Raw genomic sequence first — 23,701 nt, 5'->3', positions numbered from 1 at the left:
TTTAAAATGACCCAAACGGTACGTTTCTTTCGGAGAAGCTAAGCTAGCTCTAAACCCAAAAGCTCTCTTACGCTGAAACCCTAAAACCCCATTTTCACCCACACATGCGTGGATCTTTCCTCTCCTTTTTCTTCGAAACCCTAATCTTCGCCCCCGCTTATATTATTCATCGATCCTTCGTCCCCCAAAACACTCAATAGCACTCTCCCCCTCTTTCCTCTGATTATCGCTTCACAATTCTCCACCCGCGTTTCTGTTATCATCTGCAGGTGATTCTAGTTTTTTTTTTTTTTTTTTTTGCCTAATTATGTTTTCTCTAATTGGGATTTTTTTTGCTATTGTGTGGTTGTTTTTTCGTTTAAATGGCTGTGTTAATTATGATAGATAGTGTTTTTCTTTGCCTAGATCTTTCCACTTTTTCGTTTTTCGCACTTTTTTTTAAGGTGAGCTTCCCTGGAAATCTCGGATTTTAAATTTGGGGTTAGATTCATACTAGGAAGGTATTTTGTTCAAGGAGACAATTGTTGGAGTTTACCATTGATTGCAACGCGTGTATACAAATTTCAGGAATTTCGCTAGGATCTGTTGCTGAGCGGTTGCGGTTTTCAAATCTTTAATTATTTTAGTCTGCTTAGCTGGGATTGGTTGTTCTGTTCTGGGCGTTGTCTGTTTAATTATTATGCTAAAAAAATATAGTTTTGGGCACCTTATATATTATGTTTGGATATCTTCCGGACTCGTTTGTAGCCCTATAAATCACGTTTGAAAACTGAAAAGGTTGAAGCAACAAATAGTTGCATTGGGTTGAATATGTGGTGGGATAAGATTATTTTAACTCGCCTTCCACAAAAGCGCACTAGTAGAGAATCAAACCGAAGTTTTGCGTTATGAGTTTTAACATCAATTCTGTTATCCCGGATATTCTTTATTGTTTAATATCTGCGTTGTTCAATTTTATTATGTTTGGGTTGTGTAAGTATACCTTATTTCTTTGTCTTTGCAGGGCTATATTATTATTGAAATTTTGTGAAGTGCTTGCTTGAAGTGCGTTAAGTTGTCGTATAATGGCTTCTTCCTTGGATATGTCACTTGATGATAGAATAAAGAACAGAAGTAACAGAGGAGGTAGAGGTAGAGGAGGACGTGGCAGGGTCCAGTCTGGTCGTGGGCCTAGCGGTGCTCTTAATGGAGGAAGAATGGCCGGTGCTGTTAATAGTAGAAGAATTACTGGTGCCGGTAATGGTGGAAGAACATCTGGTGCTGTTCGTAGAGGTCCTCTTATGGTTAACACTCGACCATCATCATATGCTATTGCCAAGGCAAGCTCAAAAATCGTGGATGCTTATACATGTGCTTGAGAATCTGATATGCTAAAAAAATACCCAATTATGAGACGTTCAGCATTATAGAAACTCAAAAGCAAGTGGAATTCCGCTTCTTTAGTAGTTGTTCCATGGAGAAGCTCATGCTCGATCATATTTGCATCATCAATGCCTTTGTCATAGTTCCATAATGTCACAATTAGTATGAACTTAAGAGTTTTGCTTTTGTTTTGGGGGGCTTGGCTACAGATCTCTGATGTGTGCAGGAGTTCTTTCGTGATTCCTGGCATATTATGTGAAGGGGCTTCATTAGGTGAATTTCAAAATGGAGCTCTTACAACTAGCACAAAAATCATATAACTATAAGTGGGGTTAAATTCTCTAAACCATTCTAATCCATTCCATTTACATGAGATGACTTTAAGTGTTTGGCTGGTTTTGTGTGGACTGGTATTTTATTGGATCCTCTTGCTAAGTTCGGTTCTACAGTGCAAGAATTCAGTATACTTCCCTAAATCATGGTATTTTGCAAAGGAGCTTTTTCGCTTAGAACCAGAACTGGAGCTCCCACTAGTAGCATAACACCGGTTTATATGCAGTGGGTTGAATTCTTACTCCCATTTACCATCTTTCACCTAGAACATTGATGTTTGAGTACGAGTTCTCTTGAATATATATTACCATGGTCAGATCAACTTCGTTAATAGCGTGTTTTGTTTTTTTATGGAGATTTTCCTGCTCTGACTAATCTTGAAGAATAGTGATTTTTTCTGGTCATAATCTGATGTGTTCTTTTGCCACTTTGGGAACTGTTCTGTTCTTTGGCCAGTCTATTCGCAGAACTAGGCCTTTTCCATGGCAGCATGATTTGTTTGAAGATAGCTTAAGAGCTGCAGGGATTCAAGGAGTAGAAGTTGGCACTAAGTTATATGTTTCCAACTTGGACCATGGAGTGACCAATGAAGACATAAGGGTACATACTATGCTGTATCATCATATGATTCTTTCTTAGTCGCTGTTTCTACCCAATCTGTGTGGAAGTTCTCTTGAAACTTGATTTGCAACTCAGGAACTTTTCTCTGAGCTTGGAGAGTTGAAGCGTTATGCTGTTCATTATGACAAAAATGGACACCCAAGTGTAAGTATTGGGTTTTGTCTTGTAAATTCAGTTGCCATTATATTTTAGCTTAAAAGTTGGTGATTTGTTTTTCTTGAGAGGGAGTTGCTTGCAATAACCAAAAGTATAATTACATTTATTCCCCATTTTACCTTAAGTTCTAGAAAATAGTATTTTTCTTAGAAGTATTTTGTCTAACTGCTATCTTTAACTGTGTAACAGGGTTCGGCCGAAGTTGTGTATACTAGAAGAAGTGATGCATTTGCTGCTCTTAAACGATATAATAATGTGCTTTTGGATGGAAAGCCCATGAAGATTGAGATTGTTGGTTCCAATGCAGAATTGCCCGTAAGTGCTCGGGTGAATGTTACTGGGGTGAATGGACGTAGGAAGAGGACTGTTGTAATGACGTAAGTTGCCTTGGTAGCAGTTTGAACTGTATTTTAGTTTTCTTTTCTTTTAATGTGGGGATCCTTCAGTTAACTTTTATCATTTTTTATATTATTATAAAGATATAAAAAAAATTGGCCTAAGCACAACCTCGATCAAGTATTGAAGCATTACTGTATCATGGATGTCTGTCAATGTCCGTGACATTGCGTTTGTCTTATAACTAGTGCATTTTTATTTCGAATTCTGAAATGGGGTGTCAATTCTTCTGCATGATCAAAACATGCAACAACTGACTTTTTTGTGCTTCAGTGCTATGGCTAGATCGGTTGCAGATTTGGTAGACAACCAGGACGCATCCCACTCCCCCTATTTTTGTAGGCAGCATGCCTTATTTCTTCTACTATCTCATCATGTCCAATGAAACTGAGCCCCTCATTGACAGGCATCTATAACTACTCATTATAGTTTCATCTAGCCTTCAGGGTGAATGGCTTGTGTCCGTTTAAATGAAGTTCCATGTGGCATTCCAATAACAGTTCCACTCCTCCCAAGACAGACACAAACATGTTAATACTGCTGCTCTTCTTCTGTGCTCTATTTTGTGTGGGTATTTTCGGCCGTGAAACAGAGCATAAATTCTTTGTATTTATAATATATAATACTGAGATCCTATCGTGCTTGCTTGTGATCTGCAGTGCTGCGCATTGTTTCAGCTGTTGATTACGAAGTACCTCCAACTTGTGGTTCTTGTGTGCTGGGTTGATCAAACTACCCAAACCCCTTTCCGTTCATTTCCATCGTTTCATCCTCTTTCTCTCCTCTAGTCTCATTCGTTTTTCTCAATTTTTCTTATTCTTTGCAACCAAATTGACCTGACTGATATCTGCCAGTTTGATTCTTATCTCAAGAACTTCAATTTTTCCTTTGTTATCTGGTTCTTTGTAAAAAATTCGAGTTACTCCCATTTCCAGTAGCTATCTTGAGTTAGTTTTTTGGGCTATGAGCTCTTGTTCTGTTCTCCGTCTTTTTCATGGTTTTGGCACATTTCATATATCCATACATTGGTTGGAATGGTTTGACCAGAACATTCACACACGTTCACGAGGATGTGCTTGGTTTACTATTTTCATGTCAGCCACCAAATTAGAATCTTAGAGCCTCTGCTGCTGCTGCCACCTCCGTTCTTCGTAAACCAGTGACCTAAAATATTGTTCTACCTGTGGATCAACAACCAAGACAAACCAATGGTTTCAAAATCAGAGCATTGATACCAGTTAATTGAAATGGTTCAATCTCTGAAAAAAATGTTTAATCTTAATTCAATCCGAAATCTTAATTGCTGTGCCAATCTGGTAGCTGCTGTGCTAGAGTTGGGGCATAGAAGATAGAAAATGAATGATTTCCTTTCATTTTTTATGTTGCTCCAGAACAGAACTCCCTACTCCCGAATTTTCTAACCTTTTCTCAAATGATAGGATGGTTTTTCTCTCAACCTTCCCTCTACGGTCATTTGGCTTACTTCTATTATCTCATTCAACCATATAACGTAACTGGCTAACTCCATTGCCAATAATACACTGGACTAACTAGTAATGGATATTTACCAGTTTTAAGTTTCTGCTAAAATCCCTCGAGTCTTTCTGGAAACAGTATATGCTGCTTCAATGTTTGCTGATGTTTGTGCTTCTGACTGTGTTGCAGGCCTAGAGGTGGACCAGCTGGAGGTCGTGCTATTCCTAATCGTGGTGCTGGGTAAGCCTTTTAATTGTTTTCTTTGGTGTAATCTCTTAACGAATATTGTTTTACTGAAATTTGTGTATTGGACTTTTTGTCAAAATTCTTTATATATTCCCTAGTGCAAGATAGCGTAGTAGTATGAATATTTTGGTCTTTTATGTTTTGTCTTATGTTTAAGGATTTTTGCTGCGTTCTTTATGTTCAGCTATGGTTTGGATAGAGCCCTTCCTATCTTCGATTTACAAATTCATTTAATGCTTCATACATCTTTTTCCTCGTTTTCGTTATACTGTGTTTTTTAGGAGATTTCATAAATCATGTTTTTAATCCTTTGATCAGGAATAAGATTTATTTAAATATTAAGCTGTTGATAAGCAATAGTGGAATGAAAATACAATTTTTGCGGGAGGAAAGGAAATTTTGTAGCGGTTCATTCCGAGACATGATTTGAAATTTTGTTGCTATTGTCCGTATGAAAAATCACAAACCATAATTGTTTTTAATGGTACGAAAAATGTAAAGTAACAGGTACAAAATAAATTATTTTAGTAGTTAAATGATCTAGAATCCACCTGGTATATGCATGGTTTGGTTGAATTGGGCAAATTTTTCTACAGTTTCTGCCCCGTTGAGAACATTTTCATTTGGCATTGGCAGATATAGGTGATAGTTTCCATTAATAGCATTCCTCTGTTCAGGCTATTATCAGAAGTTAGGAGATGCTGTTGCATTAATTTGGTGTCCAAACTTACAGTTTAGGCGATGTTGTTTGATGTTAAGGTTTGTAGGTTTAGTTTGAACATGGGAACGATGCAATGGTGTAATCCTTGTGATGTTGAGTAGTAAGCACTAGTATTGGTTATGTTTTGCTTCCTGTATGCTATTTTGACCTGTAAGATATGGCTACAGTAATTTCATCTATTGTTATTGTACAGGCATAAACATGTTTTTGTATTGTTATTCTGTAGTCCTGGAGTATAAGAAATATATTTTCCTTTCGTTATTTTATACACGACTTATTGTTCATAATTTAATTTCTTTTCATAGTTGGGGACGTCGTGGTGGCACAAGGAGTGGCAATGGTAGGGGTCGAGGTGCTGGAGGTCGTGGTCGTGGCAATGGTCGCGGTGGAGGGCGAGGCCGTGGTAGAAAAGACGGTGTTGAGAAGTCAGCAGAAGAACTTGACAAAGAACTGGAGACCTATCACGCTGAGGCCATGAACATCTCTTGATGTCGGAATCCTCAGCTTATTTTGTATTAAGATTTGGTTCCCTGTACAAAAGTTCGTTTCGTTTGGTGTTACTTTAAATCTCTTGCTGCTCGGTGCTTTTAAACATGCCATCTGATTTCACACCTCATTTAAGTCTTGTTAGAGAGGCCGCGAATGATCAACCTAGGGATTTTGAAGTTCAGTTATAGATTTTAGTTTGATTTGCGTATATTTTTATATATTATTGCAGCTGCAAATTTCAAATGTTTTCACAGTTTGAATGTTTATTTCTTTCTAGTTGCCGATAATAGTGATAATGCACTTGCGACAATACAGTCCGTATCGTAGAAGTTAGCAGTTATGCGCATGTATTTGACCTGAAGAAATCCTAGATCATAATGAATGTCTGGACAACTTACAATTTAATAAAACATGAACCAGACCATGGTCTTTTATTTGGAGAATCACTATAAAATCAATTGTTTCTAAGTGTTTCATCAGTGTCGGAAATGGATGTAGAAGTACAACACAAAAACACTGATTTAAATTAGTTTTCTAAATGCTGAATAATTATTTAATTGATCCTTGGAAAGAATAGGAGATATTCTCTTCTATGCTTGGAAAAAAAGTCGTGTAGTCACAGCATTGACAGTGTATTATTGCTTACAAAAGTATACAATCGGGACCAACCAACCAACTCACTTGAAATAGCAGTCCTCAACTTACGAAGCTGTAATCCATCTTTTTGCATGATGAATTAACAAAATGAAGAATGCCTAAAAATTACAAAAAATGCAGAAGATATATGAATGGATCAAAAGAGAGAAATACGTTATGATAAGACATTGGTATCCCTTTCCTGATTTAGTTCTCCTGTCTTACTCTTCTTTAGGAGTTTTTCAACAACCTCATCCCACTTCGACCTTCCACCACTCGATTTTGACACGTTATTGTTTCCACTTTCCGATGCTTCTTCACCTTCATTCTTCTCCGCCTCTTCTTCCTCAGCACTGTCCACTGCATGAGGCACGTTTAAGCTAACAGCCCTTTCCAAAGCATCTCTATGTTCTTTCTCTATAGTCTTTAACCTCTCCATCTTTTGCACCGTTGGAGGCTCTGTCATAACAGTTTCAGAGCTCTTCCCCTTCATCAACTAAAACAGAATACCAAGGACAGTCACAATTTCGTTACATGAAAATTTCAACACAACTTTCATACATTGATTACATTATTACTGATAACATAAGCTTGTAAACTTCAAAGAACACAGACAACAGAACCAAGTTTTCATATTACAAAACATCTTTCGAGAAAAACAACCAGAGAATCAATTGGTAGATATTTCCTTACTTGCAAGGCTTTCTCGGCCTCCCTTTCAATCCAAATAATTCCATGATCTGATGTTGCATTACAGGACAAGACAATATGCTCAAATCTTCCATCAACAGGAATAGCAGTCCTCACTTCAGGAGGAAATCTCCCACATCTGTGTTCCCCAACCAATAATGAATGTCATTATCAGGAACATCATATTACTATGTAGCAGTAATTCAGGACAAGATTTGACGAATAAGATTTCTCAGTCACACTTCATGAACTATTCCTTTTCAAAGGTCTTGCTTATTCTACATGACCACCTTTCTAGCAATTAAAACAATTACAATAATACAATCTATGGCAATGACTTTTTAGATTGTTTAAGTCAAATTCCCTTGTCTATGGTTCACAAGAATAACACAACTAGAGAAGACATTATTTTACTTTTGCACCAGACCAAGCAAATTAAACAAGATAATAACGAATATTCCCACAATATTGATGCTGGTATAGGAGCTTACTATGAAGGGAACAATTTGCGAGTGAATACCTGCAAAATTTTCTCTCAACAATATGGTACATTCGTCCAGGCGCATAAAGTCTCCTTGGATCTCTAAGCTTTCTACCCTCTGGTATGAAAGTGTCTCTCAGGCAAACCAACAACAATAAGCAGGGCAAACTGTTTAAATCATCAAGGCCTGGTTTAAGAGATCATCATGATATTTCACCATGCTCCATAATAAAACAAATATAAACAAAAAACCAAAGTTGAAATCCAATGCACCATATTCATATCACAGAAGGGGCATGTACCAACCAGAATATAGATTTGAATATATCTTCCAATGGAGTGGGCGTTCTTGGCAAGAAATCATCCTGCACCAAAAAAAGAAAAAAAAAAACTTCAACTTTACAGTTTGAAACAGATTCACCATCATACAATTGAATAAATGGAGATTATCAAAAGATTCTATATAAGATTAGTAACACCAAGCAGGTTGATGAGGAAAAAGAAAAAGCTATATGATTTTGAACATTGACAAAACTGATTTTGAACAGAATTGATTTTAAAGTTATATATATGATTTATGTTTAAATGTTTTTATTATAAAGATCAGTTTATTATGCGTTCAGAATCAATTGCTCTAAGTAGAACTGGACATGTAAAAATTTATATAGTCAGGTTATCTCAAACTGATTCTGGAGACAAGGAATCAATCACAAAAACGATTTAAAATATATAAATATATGCTTCCATGGATACCAAACTTTGACGCAATGAAAGACCAAAAGCACACTAAGAATTTTCTTAATTAAGAAATTAAATTAGAGGCAATAAATAACTAATTACATCCAGAAACTACTACTCTCTTTTAAACAGTATCTAAAGTAATACAACATTTGAAGTAACCCTTGAATATATATATATCCATAAGCTGATGTATTTCAGTATAATTCAGGAACTTTGAAGAATTTTTTAATATTTAAAGTAATATTAAACATGATTTCTAACACTTATAAGTTATAGGAGTACCCAGGTAATTTACTTTACTATATGGATCGTTTAGAAAGTAACACATGAAGGATGAAACTGATAGTTTACTCAAGCATAAACAAACTACAGCGACACCATGGTCAGGCTGAAAAAAGTCTTACAGAATACGTTAAAATGAAAACATGAATAATTACAAAAATATTCTGAAAATATATGAAAAAAACGGTGAAATCAACATACAATATTTTAAGAAGTAAAAAATCAGAAAAAAAAAACGGTCTTCTCCTCAGAACCCAAACGAGATTGAAAATACAAAAAAATAAGACAATAAGTACTGAAGTAACAATTTAGTCTTATTCTTTAGTTGAATTCTCATGATTCTAATGGTAAATAGATACAATTATCAATAACACCTTGTGGCACTACACAGATAACTATGTTTCTATACAGTGTCCTAAGATTACACACGCTGGGAGTAAAATTCCACCCAAAAGTTCAAAATTTTCCCCTAAAAACAACACCAGTCTAAACAAATACGAACCAATGCAGCACAGAAAAAAAAATGATTGAGGAGGTATGAAAATTGTAACCTGCAAAACAACAGAATGAATGACATTGGCATACTTGACAGCCAAATTGAGGGACATACACCTGGCAGGAGCAATCGCATAACACCGAATCTTCTCTTTTGGAATCCCACCCAAACCGTCCCTATGGTTCACGACCAAAATCGTCAACAACGACACCACCCCAGAACCCAAAGAGTGTCCCGCGAACACCATATCATATTCGGAACCATTCTCCAGCCACAATCGCTTCAGCGTCTCCGACTCCCTATTCAGCAGCCACTGCGCCGACTTCAGCAGCCCACGGTGCACGTACCCGCCGTCGAACATCTGCTGCCCCAACCGGTTATCAAGTAGGACTTTGTAGTCACTCTCATTGACCAGGTTGAGGCCACGCACCGCCAGCACGATCTCCTTGTGATCGTGGTCGAGGTAGATAAGGTAGGGCGGCGCGTGACCCAGCGTGTCCTCGTAGTTCACGCGTTTCACGACCCAGTCCGGGTTCAGGCGGTGACCGGGGGCGGGCTTGTAGTACTGGGGATTTCGGAGATCGGGATCGTAGTTGGCGAGGATGAGGCGGCAGACACGCGGCACCGGGTCAAACTCGTCGGCGGTGGCGGCTGGCCACGTTGCGCTATCGTAGCTTCCAACGTAGGTACAGCGCTTCCAGAACCACCTAGCGCAGCCCAGCACGAAGACACACTCCACCACCCCGCACGTGGCCGACATGGATGGGACTAGAAGGGTTTCGATGTAATGGGTATGTCGGAGGAGTGAAAATTGGGGACTTTCGGGAGTAGGTGATGAAAGGTGAGAGTTTGCGTGTGATGATGATGTATCAGAGAGAAAAAGAAGAAGAAGAAGAAGGTTAATTGGGGTTTACTTCTTCCACTAATACATTGGATTATTCCATGTATGGAGAATGGAAGATTCGCGTGAGGCTCTACAGAATATAGCATATAGCTGCAGAGAGAGGAACAAGAGACTGAGATTATGACACTTTCACAGCTTCTCTTTTTCTCTTCCATTGTCACTTTCCTCTTTAAGGTTATTTTAAATTGTCCAATTTAAGCCTTAAATACCAACTTCCATAATTTGAAATTCAAATGTTAATATATTTTAATTTCTATTATTCTGGATATAAAGACTAAAAAGAAAAAAACTAAAACTACAACTACAAGGAATAAATTCTAACTGGAAAATAAAAATATAATGAATATGGAATTTCACAAATTAAATGATCGATATTTTCATATCAAATATTGAAAACTCTGATAATTCAAAACATTAAAATCTTTTTAAATAATATGTTTCTTTAATACATCTAGTCGTGAAGGTTCAGTTCAAGATCATGATTATTTGTAAACTATTCTACTTTATTAGTGCTTTTTTAAATAATTGATGAAGAATCATAATGTAATGCTTGGAGTAATAATTGATATTTTTTAGCTTTGTTTTCCAGCCATATCTGTTAGAATATATGTAGATGGATAAGCTTCGAGGTTGAAGATTAGCATTTGATTTTATTTTTCAGGCTAATTTTTCATTTTATTTAGAAGTTTTTCCTTTGTGGGATAAATGATTTGAAAGAGAAATGTTGTGTGAGAGGATGTGACTAACCCAAGTTTAGAGAGTGATATGAGGAAGTGCTGGTATTTGAGAGTTCTTAAATGATTAAACTTAATTGCATTATTAATGTGCAACTACTTTTCTTTCAGTGCATGCATAGTTTGGACTCAGCACTCAACATCCATGAAAAGTCTCCTCTGTTTACCAATATGTTTTGTTCTCCTTGTTTTTTTCTTTTGTTTTAATTTTTTATTTTTTTTAAGAAAATGTTAACCGGTGATAGGGCGGTGATATTTTAACTCAATTTTTTATCTACTTTTAATCCATTGCTCTTATCATCTTTAGATTATTTATTTCAATTTTTTTTAATGATGTGATGTGATGATTTAAGAGTGATGAGAGTGGTGAGTTAAAAGTGGATAAAAAAAATGAGTTAAAATATCATTATCTATTAAAATATTGGTTAAAAAATCATTAACATACATAAATATTATTATTTTTATATTAAAAACCGAAATAATTAAATATATTAATTAAAATAATATAAATATATATTAAAAATTTTTTAAAGATAAAAATACTCTTTTAATCGATATAAAGTAAGAACTTTAAAAACTTTTAAGTTTCTATTCAAATTAATATTTTAATTGTTTCTTTTTTTATAATTTTAGATGTTTAACAATATTTTTTTTTCTTGATTTTTTTATTAATTTATACTTTCTTATGTTTAATTATATTTAATTTTTAGTTACATTAAAATAAATTTGTTTTATTATTTTTTAATTTTTATTGATGAGTATAAAATAAAATATTAAACATACATATATAACATTTGTGGATATTTTTGTCTTTTAAATAAAATAAAATTGCATTAATAATTATTAAGTTAAATTTTAGTTAATATCACACTTAACTATACACTTCACTTAACTATACATTTTTGTAAGATTTTATATATATTAACTATTCTTAACCATAGGCATGTTATCAAGACATTTTTTATATATAAAATTTTTGTGTTTTTACAGATGAAAATTAAATTAAGTGTAAATTTGTTTAATTTTGATAAAAAGAAGACAAAATAAAAAACTACGTCAGGTTTAAGAAAAACTTACTCCATCTTTATTCCATATTTAGTACGAGACACCTCTCAAGAAAATTATTGGTATAAGACATTTCATAATTTCGTTACAGTTGTATATTTATTTATTTTTATTAATTGTTCACTTTTAACATATTTTATAATTTTTATATGATTATATATATATATATATATATATATATATTAACATTATATGTATTTTATTAATAAATGGTAATTTGTTTTTAAATTTATTAATAATGATAATTAATTTAGTATATTAGTAGAATTTTAAAAAATAACTAAATTAATTATATTTATCAATTTGTGTTATTATGTTAAAACTAAGCATCGGGTAACTTTGGTTTAGAAGAGAAATTAAAAAAATAATAAATCTTTTATTTGAAAAAGAAAAACACTTCTTTATTACTATTTTTCTCTCAAATAAAAAATATAAGTTGTTTTTATATTAATAATAAAAAAATTATTAGTTTACTAAAATAGTTATTCCTGTCGATAAAAAAATATAATTAATTTCTAAATTTTGTTATTTTAAAAAAATTAAACATTAAATATTAATTACAAAAATTTTGTTACCAATTTTTTTTAAATTAATATCTAATTTATTTATTTATAATAATAATTATTTTAATCAAGAATTTTTTATTTTGTAAATTTATATTTAGATTGATTATTATAATAATTAACAAATTTTGTCACTAAAATTAGTTATTAATAAGATATATATTTTTTTACTAAAAATATGATCTCACCATGATATATAAAGATTATTCTTAATCAATACATGATAGATTGTTTGAAAGCATGAGATTCAGTTCTTGATTGAACAAGTTAGCGGCTTAGTTCTTATTACCTAGTGCTGTAATTCAAGTTGTCAATTCCATATACTAATATGAATTCCATTTACTTTTATGAACCTCTCTACTTGTTTTAATTACATGTATTATGAATATGAGATACATTAATAAAATTGTTTCAATTAATATTCAGACCAACAAGCATGATGTTTGTACATTTCATCTTATTACATGATGTTTTAATGCTTCTCTGGAAAATTTTCAAATGGAGAAAATTACAGGCAGAGAAAACTGTACGGTGTACATTAAATTAATTAAGGATACATCATATCTGGAAAACAAAATACTTTAACAAGCCATTGGTTTTGTTCCGATCTGAGAAAAGCAATCGCAGGAAAAGAAAATTCTCTGCTTTTGATTTGTACTTTTTCTTTTGCATTTCCTCCTGTCTAAGATCTAAGGATGTATATGTACACACAATTTTAAACGGTTTCAAAACTCTGATTACCTTTTTAAAAAATTATTATATTTATCATTCTATCTATGCCCAAAGAGAAGATATGTTTAACTATAATTTGATTGTATATTATTTATGGTTTCTTTATATGGGGTAGAACTGTGAAAGATAAAATAATTAAAATAAAAGAGAAAGAAAAGTTTTGAATCTAATAAAAAAAAAGGTGGAGAATAAAGGTAAAAGAGTGAACATCTCTTAATAATAATTAGTGTGATAAAGAAATTAAATTAATTGGATATTATAATAAATTATACAAATATTTTTAACAGGAATGAGTAAAAATTAAAATCAGAAAAATTATTATTAGTTAATTTAAAAAATTGAAATAATATATTTTGTTGTTAATAACCTTTTTTGCAACAAAAATAAATCATTGATCTTGGTCTTCGAAAGTTTAGAAATAAATCGCGGTGACAAAAGAAAACATATTTGCGGTGATTAACAAATATTAACTTTTGAAAGGACGTATTTAAAAGAAAAATAAATAGATAGTACATCATAATTAAACTTAAGTGGTGTGATGAAGGTATTGAATACAAGTAATCTTAATAGTTTGTTAGTTCTATCCAGAAGAGGATTCTGTAGATTGGATGAGTTTGAAAGTAATGGAGTAATAAATGGTAAGAGGTGAACAAAAACACTTCTGAGCCAATATTAAAAGAGTTGACTAGATGTCTTAAATGAGGATTACAATAACAATTGAAATTCATAATTTTATTTTGCTCTTTACTTTTAAAATGTTGCAAATGAAATTCATACTTTAAGGTTTTCCATGGAAAAGCTGTTTTAGTGTTTTTTTTTTCCCGTTTAGAACCATCCAACTTCAATTGTAAGTTTATAACGATAGTTTTAAGCAAAAAAATTGAGTTAAAATTGGATATTTTAAATTTGAACCAAAATAAAAGTTTATTTTTCCAAGCAGAAGATGCATCACCCCAAACAACACAAACCATTCTTCATACGTATAACATGAATAATCAAAAGAAGAAAAAAAAATTTGTTTCGGATTAATTTAAGAATAAATTTATATTTACGTAAGATTAATGTAATATTATCATTTTATAATTTTATATAATATTATATTACATTGAATTTACATTGGAAATTATTTTTTTTCATTTAATGTCCTTCGAAACTGAACTTTTCTTATAGTTGATTTTTTTAAACATCAAGCAATAGATAATATTAGGTAATATATTCCTTCCGCGTGTTTTTAGAATAAATTTCAAAATTAATTCATTGAAAATAATATCGTTTTTAAGTTGTGAAAAATTAATCATAATGCATATAATAATATTAATAAATTTTGGATTTAAATTTGAAATCGTAACAGACAATAAAAGAAAAAGAATGTGATAACAAAAATTAAATTTAACATTTAAAATGAAAAATATATACAAAAAGTTAATTTTTGTAATAAATACTTTAATATTTCTGATAAAAATATATAAATTTAAATATTCAAAAAATTTGATGACCCATAATGATATAATAATATATTATAAAATATAATAATATATAATAATGTAAATATAAAATATAATAATATTAATATAATTAAAATATAAGGTAAAAAATAAAAATTATAAAATTTTTAAACTTTTAAAGATATGGAAATAATTAACTATTCCAATTTCAATATTATTGCAAGATTAAGATTCATATATTGTGAAAATTGGAATTTGAAATATATATAGTAACATTTTCTCTAAAAACAACTACCAAACTGAAACTTTAGAATGAAAGTGGTACTATTTGACTAATTAAACCAAAAATATACCAATAAAATTTAAATTTTAACATTAAAAAAAATGTAAAATAGTGTAGGTTTTTCAATAAAATCTTATAATGTCTCTAAACAACTTTCAAATATTTTTAACTTATAAGAAAGATTCGTATTTTACATATTATCAAAATCTGAAAAATGATAAATTAAAAAAATTTAATGGAAATACATTAATATTCACAATTAAAAACAACAAAAGTTAGAAATATGATATAGAAAATAAACAAGTAATATAATATTTAGGAACAAAAGCTCTATGATTCTTAATAATATAATAATATATTAACATATTAGTCCTAATATAATAATAATAGTAAAAATAATTAAAATATGGTGTAAAATAATAAATAAATAATTGTAAAATTTAAATATGAATTTTTAAATATTTTTCACATATTTTTGACATTTTTCACAAACTTAAACAATAATTTAAAAAATAATTTTTATAACATAGACATTGGTATTGTCATTACAAGTTAAATTTATACATTCTTAACATTTTTAAAGATATAAAAATCACTAATGACCTCGATTCAATATTTTTTTTTCTAAATTAGGATATATATTGTCAAATTTGAAATTCAAAATATATAGTAATAAAGTTTGAATTTAAATTCTAAATTTTAAAAGCTATAAAATATGGGAGCAAAGTTAAAATTTGAAATTCAAAATCCAAAAAAATTGTGAAAAAAGGACTCCAATAGAAGAGTTTATCAAACGTTTAACCTTTGTATTTTTGCATAGTGTACTATTTATATTTGTCTACATAGTCTACATTTTGTAAGTTTTGATTGTTTACTATTTATATTTTGTTTGCAGTCTAACATTTGTATCTTTAAAGAATCTACTATTTATATTTAGGTGTAATTAGTCGGATAATACTCACTTTTGTTCAGATATGTCAGTTTGATACCCGCTTTTAAAAAGGTGTCAATTAGATCCTTTTGAGAAAAAAAGTATTAAAGTCATTAACGGTATCGATATTTAAAATGACTTACAAGAATGAAAGGAACCTAATTGAGACATTTTTTCAAAAGTTGGGACTCGATTGATACATTTTTAAAAGCGAGTACCAAATTGACACATCTGAAGAGAGTGAGTACTATCTAACTAATTAAACATTACATTTATATGCACGATCTATCATTTGTAGCTTTATATCGTTTACTCTTCACATTTTTTGTATCGTCTAATGTTTGTATCTTTATTAAGCCTACTCAACAATTTATATATCGTCCATCATTTTTATTATTAGAGAAACAACTATTATATTTTTCTACATTTTTTACTCAATATTTCATTCCAAATTAAATTTGATTTCTTAATTTTAATTAACTAAATCTTAATATATTATTTAAAATAGTTATATATAATACATTTTATTAAAAATATATATAAATAACTTAAATACATTTTTATTATAAAATCAATTAAAATATTATTATTGAATTTTATAAAATAAAATTTATATCAAATTTAATTATACTTTTATAATTTCAAATTAATTTAATAAATATACTATTTTTTAATTTTAAAATTTGTTATCCCGTGCACTAGAAATACTAGTTATATATATGTATGATTGTGATGTGATTTGATTTGATGGATTTGAGACTGAGTTAATTAAGTTGGAGTTTTAACCTTATCTAATCAGCATAATTATAATTTCTAAAGAAATATAATAACAAAAGGATTGTATTACATGAAGAAAGATGCTACTGCCATTCCTCCGAAGAAAATTGCACGACCAAATAGAACATGCAAAGGAACTATAGCACATAACATCCTCAACTCATCTACCCCTAATTTTTAAACTGAACAATACATATCCGAGGTACATAATTTTATAGCCAAACCACTCCCGTGAGCAGAAGTACCATCATCATTACAAGGCTTCTGATTCCTAATTCCCCATGATGCAGATTCCACGCAGAAGAATCTGAGTTTGTGGAATTCATTGATGATAATGTGACGTTAGGGAAGGTGCCATTGTTGCCACTGCACATGTTCACACATATTAGTTACTCGTATAAACATCACAGTTAACCAAATGAACCTAAATGCCAAATGTCTTACCTTCCTGGAAACACACAAGATCCATGACCTGCATTCATTCAAAATGTTCTTAGTTACACTAGAAATCATTAATAGAACTCTATAAATTTTGAAGATAAAATAGATCAACGGAAACTAAAAATGAATGAGGAAACAAAAAAGGTAAAACCGGACATATCAAATCAACCACAATCTTAAAGGAATTAGCAATTTACTAGGATTGGTGGTGGAGATTGTAGCCATGTCATTGAAATCACAAGACTGAGGAGACTTTCCCATCTGATGAAAGTAAGTGTCAAAAACATAATTTGCATGTGCAACTACGTTGTCTGGTTCGTAACATGCTTCTCCCTGCATCAGAGGAGAACAATCCACCTTGCCAGGTCCACATGCCCAATCTATTCCAGCTTGCAGCATCTTGGGATCAGCACCATCTTTTGCAACACAATAAGTTTGATTGGTGGTGTCATTTGCAAGCACTCCTCCAGATTCTGTTAACTGTAAAACATAAACAGGTTTCCCATTTGCGTCAAACAAACCCCAGTTCTTCTCGGACAATGAACCGGCCTTTGCATCCTCATTGTAGAGCTCGTATATGTAAGCACTAACACCAATGCCGGGGTGTTTGGGAGTTCCGGTCACGTTAAGCACATGCTTGATCAAATTGCTGTTGTAGGTATTGGCATTTTCCACTGTTGCATCTGGTTCATTAGAGTCACCTTTTGAGGGCCACCCTGTTTCACTCACCACCACAGGAATGTTGGTGTAGTTGTGAAAAGCCATGGCAAAGTACGCTGCATCGATCACAGAATCAAACACGTTGGAGTAGTGGAGAAGGGTGTTAGAATCGATGACTTCTTTGTTTGGAGGGAGGGGTTTGAAGAGTGCATAGTCCAACGGGAACACACCATTTGATTTCATGTAGTCATAGTAAGGGTAGGTGTTGAGCATTAGATAAGAGCCAGTGGATTGCAAGAAATCAAGCATTGGAACCAAGACTGGATTCAGCGAGCGGTTGAAGAAGGCTTGTGAAGGTGGAAATGAGTCAAGGATCATGGAAGAAGAAAGGGGTGTTGAAACTTTAATTTGGTTATCAAGATTTGACGCCAGAAGGGCTGAATGAATGAACTTAAGGGCACTAACAAGGACTTTTGCCGCATTGGGGAGGGCAGTTAAAACCTCAGAGCCGACACAGATTGATGTTATGTTAGTGGCAGGGTAATGAGCCACCACATTACGCGAAACCCACTTAGCAGCAGTGGTGTTTGATTGACCGATTGCTAGTATCTCTTCATTAGGAACAGACACAGCAACTTGAATTCCTGTGTTTGCAAGGGCAATGAGCATGGCTTGGTCAGCATCATACAACCGAACATGTCGAATTTGCTGAGCTTTAAGTAGTGCTACTACTTGAGTGGGGTGAGGCATATCTGAGAGATCTCTTCCAATGTTCACCCCAATGAATGGTTCTGCAAGTAACAAACATAAACATCCATTAAACTACTTTCGACTAAACTCATCACTGGTTAACTGGTTAGATAATCAAAGCTGGTATAGAAGCATATGCAGGTCGATTCTTTGCACATTTTGGGGCAAATATAATGTAAGTATTTGAAGTAAGAAATGGCTGATTTGCTTTGGTCTGAAGTTTTAAATATTGTAACACGGGAATTTTTAACAAGATAGTAAACTGAGTAAAAATGAAATAGGCTTATTCCAAAATAGCTTAGACATGTAAAAAGTGTTTGAGTATACACTTAACCAAATGTGGAGGAAAAGGACTACCACATTTAATATATTGGAATAGCACCGGTGGACTGCATCACCATTCAAGAAGGTCAATTAATAAAAGCACATCAACCCTCTCCTTTTTCAGTTTTATCTTACACATGCACATTAATTGCTACCTCAACTTCTTTCAGTCAAAATAGAAACATGTACAGAAGCACTCATGCTCTGAGACTAAGAGGGGAAAAAAGGGGTAAACGAGAACAATGGACTAATTCATCACTCTAAGCAACTCCATACCATGCCTCACAGGGCTCAGAAACCCTTGCATTTGAACATCAACACCAGCTAAATATAATAGAAAATATTTTCAACAGCCAGGCTTAGGATGTTATGCTAGTTATGTTATGTGAGGAGTGAAAAATGGAAGCAAGTAAGGGTTGTTTTTGTGCTAATGTCTTGTTACTTGGTAAAATTTCACTCCCACCAAGCAAACCTAACCCACCCTTACATCTCAAAGAACACTCTTAACAGCTAGGAATGGTCTAAAATCGGTTTTTTCAATAGTGAATGCTGAAGAGTACTCCATGCAGTTCAAATAAATGTAGTTCATAAGTGCAAACTGAACAATGCCAACTCATGCTTGTACCAAAGGGAAATGGAGGTTAAGAATGCAAGTAAAAACCTGGATCCCTTGACAAAGAACTCATCTGCAAAGAAAGCAATATCATACAAGAAACTAAAACTTACTACTCACCTTCATCAATTGCAGCGACATATACTGCAAAAAGAAGAAGAAGAAGAAAATGCTTGGCCATAGAGTAAATCTCCCTAACAAAGTAAGTGAAACCTCAGGTATGAACTGCTTGAGAGAGAAAAGGACCAAACCAGAAAAATGGTAAATGCTGTAAGAGAGAGGGAAGTGAAGAAGAGAGAGAGCAAGTTGAAGATAGTATCACAGATAAAAAGGGTGTTGGAAAAATAAGATGGCTTAGGAATCATGTATTCATATGTGTTGGATTTTCATTGCAACAAAGCACAGGCAAAGGTATCAGAAAAAACAAGACAAGGACCGAGGAATGAGGCAAACAAACACTCTGCTACCTTCTTTTTATTTTTTAGCAATTTATAGAAAATAACCGAAACTACCAATATATATTATACCTTACAATTGACTAACCATAATTCATTAATTTTTCTTCCATTTCTTGCTATTTGTCACCTTTAATCCAAGTATGTGACATTTATCCCTAATATACTCTATATAAATGACTTTTCTATTATATACGCCAGGGATTTTCTGATTCACATAGGTTAAAGAATTGAAAATAAAAAGTACTAGAAAAAGAATAACTTTATCAATTTATTACATCAATATTAAAAAATTATTGACTACATTGAACTGTTTTTTATTTTTACATTCCTTGAATTATACAATTAGTACATTGTTTTACCATTTGAGTGTTAGTTTTTACTTTGAGATTTTTTTTACATTCTTTTATTTATATTCATTTCTTTTATTGGTTTGGTTTGACGGGACCATATTCATTAAATTTGACCGAAATGTTATAATTATTAAATATTGTTTAATATTAAAATAATTTTGTTATAATTAATAATAATTGAAATGTTTTATTATAGTAATAAAATTTTAATTTTAATAAATTTAAATTATTTTATCTAAGCAAAACTATTTAACTAGAAAAAGGTTAAATTTAAGATATTTATTTCTAATTATAAATTCTCCGTCCATTTGAATGAGAGATTTTAATGAATCAAAGTTGGCTAGAGTTAGAATAAGAACGTATTACGTCTTGAAACAATTAACAGAGACTAAGGATAACGAAACAAAATATTGAACAAGTAAAATAGAAAATATATAAAAAGTTTTACTTATTGAAAAATAATACAATAAAAAGATGAAGGTGGTTTTTTCTATGCTGTTTAATACTTTGTTAATGAATTCAAAAGAAATTTTGTAGTAAACGGTCATAAAATAGCTTTTAAAACTTAGTTGGTTTACTGTGCCCTAGTCGTTAAAGTAGGAGGCATAATTTTGTTTTTTATTAGTTCTTGGTTGTAAAGTTAAAGATAGGATTTTTGTTTGTACTTGGTTGTGTGTCAATGAGATAGGGACTTCAAACCAACAAAAGTTGGAGCATTTCTCAAAATCCTAATACTAGTTTCATAATAATAGTTTGCATTATTTATTATATTGTACACAATCACTTTTATTTTTATTTTACATTATTTATTTACTTTAAATAAACACGTATGTCAAAAAAATAATGTTTATAATTAAAAAACTATTTTATAAAAAATATACTCCTTTTGAAAACTCAAAAAGAAAGAGAGAGAGGAAGGTGGGACCATCATCCTCGAAGGCACAAAAAGGGTCAGCATCAGAGCCAACGGTCACTTTTGAATGTCTTGTGGTTTTCACATATACTTGTACAGTTAAAAAACTTAAAATAAAATTGTTTAAATCTATAATAAATAATTTTGAAACAAAATAATTTTAAATAATTATTTGTTTCACAAATAAATATGATTTTTCATTAAAAATAATTTTTTTTTTAAATAAAGAGATAGTAAAAATCATGAAAAAACATAAATCTCTTTACTCTAATGAGTAAGCACCTGTTTTTTTTTTTAAAAAAAAACAAGTACAAATTTGCTTTCTTCTATTATCTTCATTTCGAGGTTTTACAAAATTTTGTGTCTAGCCCACTCATGCTGGCCGAGTTGAGCCAATTCAATTTTTTTATCCACTTTGGAACAGACATAAAGGCCCAGAAGACAAAAAGGCCCACATTTTGACGGAAAAACATGTCCTACTTGTTAATTTGGCCCAAAAGAAATTCAGAAAATATCAGTATTCGCCGCTGATATTGGTTGTCGGCTTTTGTTTTCTACTTTTATATATAAGGACCTTTGCTTTGTCCAAAAGAAACGAATTGAGAAATATAAATAAAAGAATATATATACTTTTTAGTTTTAAGGTAGACTATATTTTAATATTTTTGTAATGTTTACTCTTTTAACAAGATGTTCTCATTTTCCCTTTCTCCTTTTCAACAGTAACTTCCACTGATGACACAGTATAGTTTTGAAGTTAATGATTACCAGCTTATGCTTGTTCATCCATCGTCATCATCGTGGAACTTCTCGAATTCAATGTTCAATCCATGTTCTCTAGCAATTTCTCCTCCAAAACTGCTTCTTCTAGCTACAGGTTTCAACTGTACCATGATCAAGTCCTCACGTCATGTCAACTTCAATTGATATCCAAAATGTTATTCATTCTTAAAGAAAATTCGAATGGAACCAACCCACACACAGAAAATGAAACATATATACTACATATGAATAAAAAGCGAGAGGTTATATGTATATATTGATCAATTATTTAGTAACTTACTTTTGCAACAAAAGCGACCAATAGGTTTTCTGGAAAGCACATTATGTTTGGTGTGGCAACTAATCGAAAATGGTAACATGTGTCGAAAGATGATTGAAGCAAGAACACAGTAGAAAATAGAAATGATAATGTGAGAGACTAAAATGCAAAGGCAAAAGAAAATGTCTGGCCCCGTATGGGTATGTATCTTTAGCAGGCACAGATGTATTTGTTATATTGGAGAAGGTCGTGGATTATTGCTGTGTTGGGTAGGGTACCCTCCAAAACATGATGTCTGTTCCTCAAAATGGGACACCGTGGCACCTTCAGAACATTGTAGAACCCATAATCTATGTGTCTGCAGAAGATAACCTTTTTTTCTAAATCAATATGGATGTTATAATCAAATCTCCACACACCCATTCATCATGCTCATTGGTTAAAGTGTGGGATATACTAATATGCTGCAAAATTTGCTCAGATTAAGAATTATATTCTCCTTTTTTGTTGTCTTTTTTACTTTTCGTGGATTAAAAAAGCTTCCCCACAAAACGTTGACCTCTTGTGTCTTCTTTTTGTTCCTGCTGCGTTGGCCAGTACTCCCTCTTTTCATAACTGTTATTACCCTACTATTTGGATCATCACTGCTTCTTTTTATCACTATTATTCTATACATCGACTATTTCTATGAATATGTATAAAATTTGAATCGAACATCATTAATTTCATAGCATTGTAGTTGATAAGAATGTCTCAAGTTTTTCAACCTTCAAATTTAGAGTGTAGGGGTAGTGGAGACGTGGACCTAGTGTAAGAATTCCATGGCCATGTCAGTTTTATCTAAACTACAAAATAAGGAAAGTCTACACCCACTAACTTGGAATTCTGGATTCTTTATAAACTGCAGACAGGGCTAGATAAAAATTTATGATTGTATATTTTTTTCAGACAACGTGATAGTGAGAAAAACGAAGATACCAAAATGTGATTCCAATTAACCAAATAGGACAAGTATTGTTGCGTGAAGTTAGTTTGTTGCTTAAGTCATTGGAGTATGGAACAGTGTACAACGTTGAATTTGCGAGGTATTGTAAACCTAAAAGGAAATGAATGTATGAGGGTGTGAATGAGCAAAGCATTACGAAATGGTGCGAAATTAAATTAATATGAAATAGGAGGAGGGTGTTTATGGTTTATAGGAAGAAAAACGTGGTATGCATGAAAGTGAAAAAACTAAAAAGAAGAAAAAAAAGAAAAATAGAGTTGTACACATGCACTCATTGGGGCATTGATTAAATTTAACTAATGATGAAAGGGATGGGAGAGGGTTATATATTGTGATGCATGGGACATAGAATAGGAGGGACCCAACATCCACCAATGGAATTCATGCGTGTTTGGGTCGACTGTCCCATCTATTTTGGTACACCAAGTCGCACCGCCCCAACCAAGGGACACCATCTTACCATATACCTTATTTTATTCATCACAATTCTCTTTACTTTCTTCATTTACCTCGACAACAAAAGAAAAACTTCAAAATTTAAATCTTAAAGTTTATTTATTTATTTATTTGAAAAAGCTTATCCT

The 23,701-nt window shown here is 32.0% G+C and overlaps 3 protein-coding genes across 3 annotated transcripts; 1 reads left to right on the top strand and 2 right to left on the bottom strand.

Moving 5' to 3' along the window:
• LOC114185115 (THO complex subunit 4D) lies at nt 1-6,053 on the top strand. The gene is made up of 7 exons (XM_028072645.1): nt 1-269; nt 1,004-1,319; nt 2,152-2,295; nt 2,392-2,460; nt 2,662-2,849; nt 4,534-4,584; nt 5,617-6,053. Exons 2-7 carry the CDS (start codon nt 1,065-1,067, stop codon nt 5,798-5,800), a joined length of 891 nt encoding a protein of 296 aa, XP_027928446.1. The 5' UTR covers nt 1-269; nt 1,004-1,064; the 3' UTR covers nt 5,801-6,053.
• A 308-nt stretch (nt 6,054-6,361) lies between these two features.
• Nucleotides 6,362-10,176, bottom strand: LOC114185110. The gene is made up of 5 exons (XM_028072631.1): nt 9,182-10,176; nt 7,914-7,972; nt 7,647-7,775; nt 7,130-7,265; nt 6,362-6,932 (listed from the first exon to the last, which is right to left on the bottom strand). Exons 1-5 carry the CDS (start codon nt 9,884-9,886, stop codon nt 6,612-6,614), a joined length of 1,350 nt encoding a protein of 449 aa, XP_027928432.1. The 5' UTR covers nt 9,887-10,176; the 3' UTR covers nt 6,362-6,611.
• A 6,399-nt stretch (nt 10,177-16,575) lies between these two features.
• On the bottom strand, nt 16,576-19,816 carry LOC114175598 (glucan endo-1,3-beta-glucosidase 2-like). The gene is made up of 4 exons (XM_028060361.1): nt 19,469-19,816; nt 17,199-18,452; nt 17,005-17,032; nt 16,576-16,926 (listed from the first exon to the last, which is right to left on the bottom strand). The coding sequence occupies exons 1-4, from the start codon at nt 19,527-19,529 to the stop codon at nt 16,773-16,775; spliced, it is 1,497 nt and encodes a 498-aa protein (XP_027916162.1). The 5' UTR covers nt 19,530-19,816; the 3' UTR covers nt 16,576-16,772.
• Nucleotides 19,817-23,701: the final 3,885 nt, after the last annotated feature.

Source organism: Vigna unguiculata, chromosome 1, assembly GCF_004118075.2.
Source record: "Vigna unguiculata cultivar IT97K-499-35 chromosome 1, ASM411807v1, whole genome shotgun sequence".
NCBI lineage: Eukaryota > Viridiplantae > Streptophyta > Magnoliopsida > Fabales > Fabaceae > Vigna > Vigna unguiculata.
The sequence above is the reverse complement of the archived record's forward strand: the minus strand, read 5'-3'. Positions and strand labels throughout refer to the sequence as shown.

What these genes read in the sequence shown, in the direction of transcription:
- LOC114175598 (XM_028060361.1), bottom strand. Translation starts at nt 19,529, where the DNA reads ATGGCCAAGCATTTTCTTCTTCTTCTTCTTTTTGCAGTATATGTCGCT. An exon ending in TGTCGCTGCAATTGATGAAG is followed by an intron (nt 18,453 to 19,468) that starts GTGAGTAGTAAG and finishes TGTTACTTGCAG; the next exon opens with AACCATTCATTGGGGTGAAC. An exon ending in AATCTCCACCACCAATCCTA is followed by an intron (nt 17,033 to 17,198) that starts GTAAATTGCTAA and finishes GAATGAATGCAG; the next exon opens with GTCATGGATCTTGTGTGTTT.
- LOC114185110 (XM_028072631.1), bottom strand. Translation starts at nt 9,886, where the DNA reads ATGTCGGCCACGTGCGGGGTGGTGGAGTGTGTCTTCGTGCTGGGCTGC. An exon ending in TTCATTCTGTTGTTTTGCAG is followed by an intron (nt 7,973 to 9,181) that starts GTTACAATTTTC and finishes TTTTTGGTGCAG; the next exon opens with GATGATTTCTTGCCAAGAAC. An exon ending in AGGCCGAGAAAGCCTTGCAA is followed by an intron (nt 6,933 to 7,129) that starts GTAAGGAAATAT and finishes ATTCTGTTTTAG; the next exon opens with TTGATGAAGGGGAAGAGCTC.
- LOC114185115 (XM_028072645.1), top strand. Translation starts at nt 1,065, where the DNA reads ATGGCTTCTTCCTTGGATATGTCACTTGATGATAGAATAAAGAACAGA. An exon ending in CATCATATGCTATTGCCAAG is followed by an intron (nt 1,320 to 2,151) that starts GCAAGCTCAAAA and finishes TTCTTTGGCCAG; the next exon opens with TCTATTCGCAGAACTAGGCC. An exon ending in ATTCCTAATCGTGGTGCTGG is followed by an intron (nt 4,585 to 5,616) that starts GTAAGCCTTTTA and finishes TTCTTTTCATAG; the next exon opens with TTGGGGACGTCGTGGTGGCA.